The sequence below is a fragment of the Artemia franciscana genome, chromosome 6 (assembly GCF_032884065.1).
Source record: "Artemia franciscana chromosome 6, ASM3288406v1, whole genome shotgun sequence".
NCBI classification, from domain to species: Eukaryota; Metazoa; Arthropoda; class Branchiopoda; order Anostraca; family Artemiidae; genus Artemia; species Artemia franciscana.
Window position 1 is genome coordinate 33647637 of NC_088868.1, and position 12878 is coordinate 33660514.

Sequence of the window (12878 nt, forward strand, 5' to 3'; positions counted from 1 at the left end):
TGCTGTTGAAAAGCCTGTATATTATGCAAACCGCTAATTGTTTAATTATAAGTTTTATTGCTGGAAGGGGGGGGGGCATTTTTTATTCTGGGCTTTTGAAAAAGGTTAGAGTGCATAAGCTGAAACTTTCAGAGGATTTTGAGCTAAATTAAAAGACAATACCGTACTTGCAAGCAGGCTGTGAAAAGGGCTTATATGCAACTTCTCAGGAACAGCTAAGAGTTTCAGATTTAAACTTTTAGGGAATGTTGAACTAGATCAGAAGACATTATGTGCACTCAGGTTGTCAAGAGGGTGTATCTACATTATATTGGGTATGGCTAATGCTATGACTTGACAGCTTAAGAGACCCAGCTTGACTTTGTGGTAATATTCAGTAGGAAATCCAGGAGATTCTAAAACATGACTTGGGGAGACCCAAGGAACCATATCAAGGGCAAACAAGTTTTGAAGAAAAATGTTGTTCTGTTGGTTCGTAGTGTGAAACATTCGTTTTATGCTGAACTGCCTAAAATTCTAGGCTACGGAAAAGCCTTAATTAAAACATCGGAACCAAGGAAACCTCAACCAGAAAAATCTGGTCGAATTGGTTCTTGGCGTCCTTGTTTTATTTTTCAGACGGCAAAACCGAACTCTGTTCCATAACTAAGCTTAAAATAAACTTTTAAGAGACAACCAGTTAAAACAAAATATGATATAATAAGATTCTTATAATAAACTGGCCAATCAATGGTTGTCTATATTTATTTTTATAAGAGGGTGGGGGGTCAGGATTGCTATAGTCCTATAAAAGGCCAAAAAATATGTACATTTGCAATCAGTTTGAATGGTATTCTTCCTCTCCATCCATCCATACTCTATTGAAAACTTTTGTTAAAGTATTTTGCAAAATTTTCTCCAAAATATATATAGTAAGTCAAGGTCTTAATTCTTAAGCAGAATAACTCAAGAAATACTCTATAAATATTCCTTTTATTGAACGAATAAAATGAAAAGTCAATTAAAAACGAACAAAAATTAATAAAATCATTTTCCATATAGAGGGTATCTCTAAGAAAAGTAAAGAGATATATCACATAATTCATGGTAACAAATTGTAAGTAAGTAGCGACCCGGCTGAATAGTAACCGAAACTCTAAAACACGGAATTTTGATACCAGTAGATATATCAAATGAATTGGGGCTTTATGCTGGTTTCAAATATATAAGTTTCAATAAGTTTAATCTTACCTATCAAAGGTTATGAGCCTGAGAAAATTTACCTGATTTTTGAAAAAAAGGGAAAAACACTCCATAAAATCATTTAATCTTAATGAAAATGACACCTTCGGATTCAGCGTATCAGATAACCTGTTTGTAGAAGTTTCAAATGCCTATGTGAAAAAATGTGAATTTTCGTATTTTCTGCCACAAGAAAGATCATAGATGCGTTTTTTTTTTTTTTTTTTTTTTTTTAAGGGTTATCGTATTGACCCAGTGGTCCTAAAATATCGTGAGAGAGAGAGCTCATTCTAACGGAAATTAAAAGTTCTAGTGCCCTTTTTAAGTGACCAAAAAAATTTGAGGGCAACTAGGCCCCCTCCCACGTCCCTTTTTCTAAAAATCGTCCGATCAAAAATTTTTAGATAGCCATTTGGTTCAGCATAGTTGATAGACCGAATAACTATGCCTTTGGGGATATCAAGTCTTTTAAGTTGCAAAATTTGCCTATTGTTTGCGTATAGTATTTATTCTTGGGAAGTATGCATACATTTTTTTAGGGGGGGGGGGTTCTACTGTTGGGAGTTTTCTCGGGGGAAATTTGTCAGAATTCTTATACGAAGTTCTTCCTATGTCTTGCTTTTTCTTTTCTGTCTCAATTTTACGCGTGGAGATGTTACGGGTAATTGTCAAGGGTAAATTTTCACCAGGATTGAATTTTCTAGAGAACAAATCCTGGGAGAGGAGAGATTTTTCTGTGGAGTAGTAGCCAGATTTCCTGACATTATTTAAAAAACGATCTAAAATTAAATAAAAAAAGAGAGTTTTTTCAACTGAAAGAAACGAGAAACATAAAACGAACAGAAATTATTGCGTATATGAAAGGGTAACCGGAGAACTTTCTTGGAGATACCCTCTATATGAAAAATTATTTTATTAATTTTTGTTCGTTTTTGATTGGCTTCATTTTATTCGTTTCTCCACAACACCTCGCTCTTTACGCTAAAGTTTGAATTCTGTCCCAATCCTTTGAGAACGACTCCCCAAAACACTATGTTCGTTTAATTAGAACAATAAGAAGCTTTTTTTACGTATTAAAAATTTTACCGTAAAGAGCGATATGTTGTGGAGGAGTAACCGCCTCATATACGAAATAATTTCTGTTTGTTTTAAGTTTTAATGTTGATCCTTACTTTCGATTGAAAAAGCTTGTTGTTGTTTGTTTTTTAAATTGATTCAACCAAACAAACTCGTACAACTATTTGAAGTTAAAACCAACAGAAATCATTATCAATGAATAAGTGAGAAACAAACAAAAAAACAAATTACAAGTTTAATCAATTTAAATTTAAAAGGAAGAGAAATTACCACAGACAGAACTAGAGTTAACACCCTAGAGAAGGCCATAGGTTGTTTAGCTTTTCATTTCGTTTTGCAAAAGCTCTGCTTTTCATTGCAGTTTTTTCCAAATATAAATAACAAGCTACAATATTATTTGTTATACAAGAAAAAAAACTGGAAGAAAAAAAAACGAACAAATATTACTTAGAAAAAAAACCTAGAAGTTTTTCAAAGAAAAGTAAAGACCAACATTAAATCAAAAACGGCAAAAATAAATTCGAACAATAATTCAAATTTAAATCAAACAGAATTTGCTATCGATGAATAAATGAAACCTAAAACAAACAGGAATTCCCCAAAAAGAAGTAGGGCAAACACACAGTGAGTACTTTTCAGTGATCTTGATTATTGATTGTTTGTTTTTTTTTGTTTGTTTTTTTGATGATTATTTGGCAAATAAAACTCATACGGTTAAAAATACATATCATCTTGAGTAAAATGCAAAACGTAAATAACTTCTAAGTTTTTTTTTTTTTCGTTCTTCTCCAGTCATGCTCGCCAAGTAAAAATTGGTTTAATCATATCCTTAACTGACCGCATTTTTAGAACTTGCTCTCCAAAATTCATTGGGGAGGAATTATTGTTGTTAAAAAGAAATTTTAATAAGTAGCCAGTATCCAAGAAATTTTAATAAGTAGCCAGTATCCGGGTTGGTTAATTGACCAGACTTTTCCGAAAAAAAGAAAAAAATTCTCCAATTTTCTAACGATATTCTGGAAACAACAGAAGAGAAAAATGTTTTTTTTCTTTACCATATGCTCCAGGGCTGAGTGAAAAACTTAAAAGAATTTTACAAAATAATGGTTTAAAGGTAGCTTTAAGAGGTAGTAGTACTTTGGCTAGTTTTTTAAATTCTGGAAAGGATCGAACCCCTCCGTAGAGCAACAAAGTCGGGTTTATAAAATCCTATGTACCTTTGGAAGCTCTTATGTGGGACGTACTAACCAGAATTTAAAAATGAGATTGCTACAACATCATAATTCTATTGCATCGTCTTTAAAGCAAAACGCCAAACCTGAAGATTTCACGTCGGCACTTTCTGAACATATTTATAATTATCCAAATCATTTTATTTTGTTCGAAAATATTTCTTTGATTTCTAGGGATCAAGGTTTAAAGCAAATTTTCTGGGAAACAATCGAAATTAAAAAAAAAAATTCATTCAACAATAATTCCATAAACACAGTTACAAGTGAATTTGGATTGAATTCAATATATAATTTAGTAAGGTCAAATAAAGTAAATATCACCTCACCTAAAAGCTATGATAAATCTAATGAACCGGAACCGAAAAGGTCAAAGAGACTTGCTTCCGCTGTTGCATTGAAAAAAATAAGAGCAATAAACTATGTGTAGTTAGTTCATTAGGTATAAATTTTGTTTGTTTTTATTGATGTCTTTTAGTTTTACTGCTGATGATGAACACTGTATATGTGTTCGAAATATCCAGTTAAAAGTTTGTATCTGTTTACTGTCGATTAAAAGGTTTCATCCCTATTTTGAACTGTTATCCTTTCGTAAAATGCAATGGATATTCGAGCCGTTTTAGAGGAGAAAAAGGAAGAGAAAGACACATCTAGCACCACCGTTGATTAATCTTAACATGTGTTTGTTTTTTGTTGTTTTTTGTTTGTTTTTTGTTTGTTTTTGTTTTTTTTGTTTTGTTTTTGTTTGTTTTTTGTTTGTTTTAACATGTGTTTGTATTTGTTTGTTTTTTGTTGCTATGACAAATAAAAACGCACTGCTCAAAGTGAAAAATTGCTTTCAGTAAAGTGCAGATGATGTTCTGGTCTTTAGGAGCATTAGAAGATGCTAGTCCTACTTCTGTTTGTAGTAATTTCTGTTCGTTTTATGTGACTTGACAATGCATTGTTACTTCTGTTCTTGGGCCTATTCATTTTATTTTAAACTTGGCTTATTATTTGACTTTATTTCTGCTCTTTCTTGGTTTAATGTGGCTGTTTACTTTTCTTTAAAAAATTCTCTTTTTCGGAATTTTTTTTTTTTTGGTTACAAAGTTTTGGTAACCAAATCTTTTTTGGTTACGTTAATGTATTGGTGACAGAGATAAGAAAACATGTATAATTTGCCTGAAACAAATTGGTGGAAAAAACAAAATGACTTGAAATCGATTGCTTCTGAAAGTGGAAGACTGTTATATTTCTTACCGTGGTGGGAAAACTGGAAGTGATTTTCTAGGAGGAGTGGGCAATAGAATTTTAGGGAGAGCCTTGACTCTTTAACCCTCAAATAACGAAATTAAATACGTTAATACCATATGAATAATCCGTAATTTTACTGTTTCCAAAAAATGGAAGCTTATTGATTTCACATAAACTTGTCACTTGATTTCACAAACTTGGAAAAACAATTCTCTGAAGTTGCAGTAATCACTAAAGTACGCAATTCAGCAGCAGATTTTTAACATTTATTTTCCCAGGACATATAGACAATTATCTGCATCAAAATACCCGACTGTCCTGTGGTGGCCCAATGGGTTGGAGCTCGGCTTTGTAATACGGGACCCAGAGATTGAACCCCGCTGTAGCACACACTGCAGGGTAGACGCAAGGAACTTAGTAGTCAAGAAGAGTCGTTAATCCAACACATACATACAGAATATCGGATTTCTACGTTACGTTTTTGTAACGTGAAACTTCCGGGGGAGATCAGGTATATTGAAGCAGTAGCCTAATATACTGTATTCTACAGTAAACAGAGAATAGAAACCATGTACAATTAGGCTGAAACAATTTAGAGGGAAATTGATGTATCGATGAAAAAAGGAACAATATCACTGAAAGCCTATTTATTTTAAAAATGAGAATGAGATGAATTTAAAAATAAATGTTGTATTTTAATTCTTCTTGATTAGAGGGGCTTACAGACTTTACACAAATCTTTCAAGGGAAACAAAATCGCCATAATTATAGGGTTTAATGCAACAAATCGATGATTATTTTACATGTAACTCGCCAAAAAAATTTAAAATGTGCAGATAAATCTATTAATGGAAAACAAAGTCTAGCCCAAGTCTGTAATCTCAGGATCGGGCGTCCGATGCATGCACGTGCACATAATTTTGCTCTGGTTGGAAGTTGTTAATAATTAAAAAATGTTCATATTTTGAGTAAGAAGTGTCCAGAAACTTGAACAAAAATTGTAGTTTCGGGTGGGGAATGTCAGACCCTGAAGTCCTCACATGTAAATCTTTGGTCAGAGGCTGTACCTACTGACCTAGCCAAACCCCCGGGGTGAGACAATGATCGTTTTGATGGTGGTGCAGAAAATGTAATTATGAGAGATTCGTCATCATTTATTTTAAGGGGTTCTTCATTGAATATGTTTTTCTAATTTCTTATTATAGTTTTTCATATTCGCTTCTTATTGTGGTTAAATTAATTCCAGGAATTGGTGAATCCAACCCTTTGGTTACTGATCTCCCTGGGTTCCATTTTGATAGTGAAAATGAAGCCCAAATGGATGTATTTTCCAAAGAAAATTCTTACTTCATTAATGGCTGCTTAGATGGTGGAAATACAAGCAAAAGAAAAAAGTCAGACCCAGCTGTTCGGCGGAAGATTGCACAGTGTCCAATTTGCAATGAAACTCTCAGTGGTAACAAACTCCCCTTCCATATGAAAAAATACCATAACTTCAATGGAAAGGTTTGTTTTTGTGATAACTGTCCGGAGGTGTTTGTCAACCGCAAAGATTGTGACAAACATGAAGAGACTCATCATACTGACTTGGTTGAATGTGATGTTTGTGATTTAAAAGTTAATCGCCGTAAATTAAACTTTCATAGGAATTCGGTGCATTTTTCTGAAGTTAAACACTTTAAATGTGAAATTTGTAAAGAGAATGTAGCCGTAGCTTACAAATACAATCATATGCGCACTCATGACGAATGTTTAACTCGTTTCACATGTGAGAAATGTGGCAAGATTTATTATAATCAATATTCTTTCCAGAAACATCAGGACGCAGAACATGGTATAAAGAAGGTATTTTCGTGTCATATTTGTAAAAAGACATTTGATACCAGTGAAGAACGGTTCGCTCATAACAAAACACATAAAAAGAGAGAGAAAAAACAATGTCCTTTCTGTGAAACCAGTGTTGCCAATGTATTATTTCTTCAACATATCAAAAAGCATGCTGCCCATGAAATAGGAAATGATATATTGCAATGTCCTAGATGTCCTCGTACATTTGAAAAACCTGAGTATACTATTAATCATATGGTCTGTCATCTCGACCCGCCAAGACCAAGTGAATGTGAATTTTGTTTTTTGCCATCGAAAACGGCTGCATTAACAGAAAAACACTCGCTAAGAGAACATATTCAAGAGAAGAAGCCGAAGAAAAAGAAGGCAACTCGAGAATATAAACAGTGTGTTAAGTGTGGATCACATCTTGTTACTGGTGAGCCTTACAAGAGACATTTAATAGATCATGCATGGAATGATGTTAATGTTGATCAAGGAGATGTAAATGTCACATGTCCTGTTTGCTTCAGAATATTTCCCTGTTCTATGTACCTGATTAATCACTTTCTTAGCCATTATGAGACAGACAGGATACATGAATGTGAGAGATGTTTTCTTAGTTTGCCTACAACTACCCTCCTTGCGTTTCATCAAAGTCGTTGTGCTGGCAAAAGAGACTACATGATTCGAAAATCTACTAGACAAGGCAAGGATAAAAAACAGATGACTATAAACTCAGATGTAGGTACTTTTGCTTGGCTGTGCTCGGAGTGTAGTCAGATGTTTGAAACTCAAGAAGAGTGCGAAGAACACTGTTCTGCGATGCATACCTTTGAGGAAATTCAGTGCTAACATGACTGCTGTGTAAATATTGAGCATTGTTTTAGTCTCTAATGATAGAGAGGATGTAGATGGCACCATGTGGATGTAGAGCCGTTCCTAGAGTTGGTGGTGCCCGGGGCCAAAGTGGTTGCAGCGTCCCCTCCCGACTCAAATATAAGCAGAAAAAAGTCGAATCAAAGTCAGATTTGGTGCGTAGTTGCTCGATGAATGGAGAAACCGGCTTCTTTTGCCGCCATTTTTTATTCTAAGTTTTGGTGGGACAAAAGTCTATGGGTAAATTGATTTCTGAAGCTGATAAAGAAAGTTTAGAATTGTCTCGTAGAACCGGAAAGACTGGAGAGCTACTAGACATGAAAGGAGAGCCCTAAAATTTAAAAGAGGGAATGCCTAGGCTTAAAGCCGTTTTCATGTAAGCTAAAAGCTAACATGACTGTTGTGTAAATATTAAGTAAGGTTTTAGTCTCTAATGATAGAGAGGATTTAGATGGCACCTTTGTTTTTCTTATGAGAAGACTCTATTACTGTGAATTTCTGGAATATGGTTAATGTCAACATTCATTGGTGAGTGTCTGAGATTCCCTTTTCTCTGCTTGGATTCAATTAGCTTGCGAATAAGCTCTTTCAATCTTATGCAAGTTTTGATAGTAAAATTTTGATTAGGTTTTGTTAAAAATCACAAAAATGGGTCAAAAACCTATTTTAACCTTTAAAACCTAACCTGCCACCACCAAACCTTGCATAAATCTGAAAAACATAGACTGGTAACTTTGACTAAAACCAAGGAGAAAAAAAACATTTATGACATTCATCAGTGAATGTTGACATTCATAAACTTCGGACATTCACGGTAACAACTCTTTATTTTAAATCCCTGCTTTGAATGTCTGTACATTTTCAAGCAGTTGTAAGATGGCAGTAATGTAACCTCCATCCTTGTTGTGTATTCCAAGTATTAATATAATATCAATGGTTTTTTTTTAATAAACCAATTCACTTTTGATACTTGTCCAATTGTTGTTTGTAGTACCAAAGCATAAAGCTCTCTTGTTAATTAGAAGTTTTGTCATTGTGTTCTGTTTATATTTTTTTTTTTTATAATTGACGTAGAAAAACACACCAAATATCCTCAAGTTCAAAACTGCTAGAGCAGAATGTCGGAGTTTAGTTTTATATACGATTATTCCTAATTATGGTTGACATAACCTAATAATTTGACATAATTATTATGATTTGTGACATAATGCTTAATGATGATTACACAATTTTCTTGAAACAGTATTAGGGTTATAATGATTAAATATCTTTCCAACACCAGACTTGTGGAAATTGATTTTTAAAAACTTAAATGTTAGCTTTGTTACAAGTTTTGAGAAGTTGATCCATGATCCAGCTATGTTTCATTTTGATTGTCAGGTTTATCAAAGTTGATTTATTGGCTTTCTCAGCGAAGAGATGGAGTAATTTTGGCTGCGGCTCAAAGACAAACCTCATTCACAATCGTTAGATGGTGTGGAACCAACTCTTTTTTACATAACATATGCATTCACTAGGTGGATCCATTATTACAAAGAACTATTCATGACATGGATTTGGTATGAATGTAATTCTCAGTCAATACATTTTTGGAGAGAGGTTTCCTTAAAAAAAAATTCTCTTTTTCACGGGTGTTTCAAACATTATGAACTTTTGAGTTGGGCTGTCCCTGGTAATGATCAGGTATTTTTCAGTGTATGGCCTTGGATGTTTAATAATTTAACAACTTTGAAATTGGTATAAAGGTCATTTTACGTAAAAAATAATTTGTTGGAGTAAACGGGTATCTCTTGTATGTTCTAAAACCGATATTTTTTATTTGGGTGTCACTCCTTCTGCACTTATGTCTTGGCTCTAATGTTTTCTGGGTTAATGATTAGTAAAACGCTACTCAAAAATTGGAGGTTTTATTCCTTGGTATTGAGGTGCCAAACACCATACAAGCTATGCCCCTTCACTAGGCTATCTAAATATAGCACCAACTCAGCATATCCCTTGATGGCTTGACATTTTGCCAATTTTGTACGTTCAAAAACAAAGATGAAAAAGAAAAAAAAATATATGAATTGCATTTCACAGGCAGACTTATCGAGAGGACATTATGTTTATTTGTTTTAACATTTATTTGTCAGGGTATAATGCTTTTAACTTTGGACCATCACAAAAATGGCTATGGAGAATATATGTTAGTTAGCCTATACTTTATCAAAACTGCGTTTTTGTCAGACATTTTCATATTTTGGTTTATAGGTCTGAATCCCTTACCCGCTCCTGAATTTAATGTACTGTCGCCAAGCCAAGCAAATTGACACTTCAGTGTTAGATGAACACTTCTGAATCATGTGCTTGGAAATAAAACAATGCTGTCCATATTTTTAGTATTTGTTTTTGGTATTGGACTTGACTGATTATTGCTGCTTATGGATAGGTTTGAGGGTATCGTCCAAGAAGAATGTTACGGTAAAGCAGAGGTGTCAAACAAGAGACAAATCCTGCACTTCATATGATTGCTGTTAATACTCTAAAATTGTGCTAACGTGAAAAATAATGTAAAACAAATTTTTTTCTTACTTAGATTTGTTTCACATCGTAATTATGCTAATAACAGTGTTCAGCTCTGGTAATGCGTATTTTTCCTTATCTAGGGGTAGTGGGACGAGTTATTGCTTTTTGATACTTTTTGATTTTTTTTTCAATAAAAATACCAAGATAATTTTTCAATGAAAGTACAATAAAAGCTCTTTTCAAAATTTATAGGGGGGATTTGTTTTTTGTTAATTAAAATCTTCAGAATAATTTTAAGATGATAAGTGGAAATCAAGGGATAATAAAAGTTTTCTAACACTGGAATTTCCATTAATAGTGGTCTTTCATTGCTACCTAAGTTACTATGAAGAAACCCATTGCTGGTTCACATAGTTAAGTATCTTGCCCAGTTAAGGCCGATAACGGGTTAAGCCTGCATTTGTTGGGTCTACGAGCCAATGCACTGGATCCTAATACCTGCTATAATTCAAGAATTATCCAGTAGCTCCATTTTGGTAGCCTTAACTAGTTACATATTAATATAACGTTAAATGCTATAATCAAAGCAGTTAAACGTTTTGTGATTGTGCGGAGTTCTACAATATGCATGAAGTTGACAATATGTTCCAATGTCCTCATTGATCTATGGTCTATTGATCTCCCTAGACATGTGGCCTAAAACTAAATGTTCTGGAAAATTTAGAAAGAGTTTAATAGGTAATAGCTTAAGCCTTTGGTGAAAACTTAATGGATTTAAAAGTCTGAAGAGTCATAAGTAAAATTTCATTGAATTTTGAGCAGAAATTACATGTTGAGATTTTGTTTGCTCTCGCCTGGGCCCTTCTGCTACACAAAAATAGTTTCAAAATTGCATTTACGTGATGAAAATTGCTTAAACTGCAGTGACTGTATATAGAGACAACTCCTCCTTCTTATGGTACTTGGTGTTTACCAACTGACATATAGCGGTTGCAATTTCTGTTGGTCTGTCTGTCCCGGTTTTGCCACTTTGGGCACTTCCAAATAAGCTAGGACGATGAAATTTGGCAGGCGTATCAGGGGCCAGACTAGATTAAATTAGAAATAGTCGTTTCCCCGATTTGACCATCTGGGGGAGAGTGGGCGGACGGTTCATTTGGAAAAATTAGAAAAAATCAGGTATTTTTAACTTACGAACGGTGATCGGATCTCAATGAAATTTTATATTTTGAAGGGTATTGTGTCTCAGACCTCTCATTTGAAATCCCAACTGAATTCGGTGACATTGGGGGGAGATGGAGGGGAAACCTGAAATCTTGGAAAACACTTAGAGTGGAGAGATCGGGATGAAACTTGGTGGGAAAAATAAGCATAAGTCCAAGGTACGGGATTGACATAACCGGAACGGATCCGCTCTGTTTGGAGGGAGGGGGGATAATTCGGAAAAATTAGAAAAAAAAATAAGATTTAACTTACGAACGAGTGATTGGATCCTGATGAAATTTCATATTTAGAAGGACCTCGTAACTCAGATCTCTTATTTTAAATGCCGACCGGATCCAGTGTCATTGCGGGGGTGGGAGGGGAACCGGAAATCTTGGAATGCGCTTAGAGTGGAAAGATCGGGATGAAACTTGGTGGGAAGAATAAGCAAAAGTCCAAAATATGTGATTTACATAACCGGACCAGATCCGCTCTCTTTGGGGGAGTTGGAGGGGATGACCTAATTTGGAAAAATTAGAAAAAAATGAGGTATTTTTAACTTACAAACGGGTGATTGGGTCTTAATGAAATTTGATATTTAGAAGGACATCATTTCTCAGAGCTCTTGTTTTAAATCCCGACCGGATCTGGTGACGTTGGGGGAATTGGAGGGGGAAACCGGAAATCTTTGAAAACGCTTGGAGCGAAGAGATCGCAATGGAACTTGGTGGGAAGAAGCTCTTGGCTCTTCCGACCTTGTCAAAAGTGCCATACCAGCTCTTAGCTCTTGTTTATTCTGTTAGAACTATTTTATAATTGTGCGAAGTATTTTTTTTATTTCTTAAGAATTATTTTTGTTTTGTAGGAATTATGGTTGAACTTTTTGTAATCTGTAAGAAGTAGTTGGGTTTTTGTTAGAATTTGGGTGTTTTACACAAGTATTTTGTATTCTGCATCAGCTATTTTTCATTCTGCAAGAACTATTTTAGAATTATGCAAGGTATTTTTGTATTTCGTAAGATTATTGTTTTGGCGAATTATTTTGGATTATGTTTGAGATTTTTGTATTCTATAAGAAGTATTTGCGATGTTGTTAGAATTTGTGTGTTTTGTAGCAATTTTTTTTGTCCTACGCCAACAATTTTCTCTTCTGTTAGAACTATTTTAGAATTGTGGAAAATATTTTTGTATATTGCGAGAGTTATTATTGTTTTGTGAGAATTATTTGGATTATGTTTGAGCTTTTTGTATTTTAAAGAAAGTATTTGGATTTTTTTTTTTTAAATTAGTTTTTTTAAATTGTGTGAAGTATTTTTGTATTCTATATTTTTGTATTCTATAAGAAGTATTTCGGATGTCGTTAGAACTCATATGTTTTGTAGCAGGCACCAACTATTTTTCATTCTAGTAGAACTATTTTAGAATGTGTAAAATATTTTTCCATTTTGTAAGCCTAATTTTTTGTTTTGTATGAATTATTTGGATTACGTTTGAACTTTTCTGTAAGAAGAGTTTGGGATGTTTGAAATTTTAGCCTTTTTTTAGAATTTTCGTGTTTTGTAGCAAGTATTTTTTGTTCTACACAAACAATTTTTTATTCTGTTAGAACTATTTTAGAATTTTGCAAAGAATTTTATTTGGATTATGTTTGAACTTTTTTTTATTCTTAAGGAAGTATTTAGGATGTTTTTTTAGACTTTC

At 33.8% G+C, this 12878-nt stretch overlaps 1 protein-coding gene across 1 annotated transcript in view; it reads left to right on the forward strand.

The window, feature by feature from the left end:
* LOC136028339 (PR domain zinc finger protein 5-like) overlaps positions 1-8436 on the forward strand; it is a 72889-nt gene extending 64453 nt beyond the window's left edge. Inside the window, exon 4 of the mRNA XM_065706122.1 lies at positions 6010-8436. Within this exon, the coding sequence (XP_065562194.1) occupies positions 6010-7445 (1436 nt within the window). The 3' untranslated portion in view covers positions 7446-8436. The remainder of the gene's footprint in view (positions 1-6009) is intronic.
* The last annotated feature ends 4442 nt before the right edge of the window (positions 8437-12878 follow it).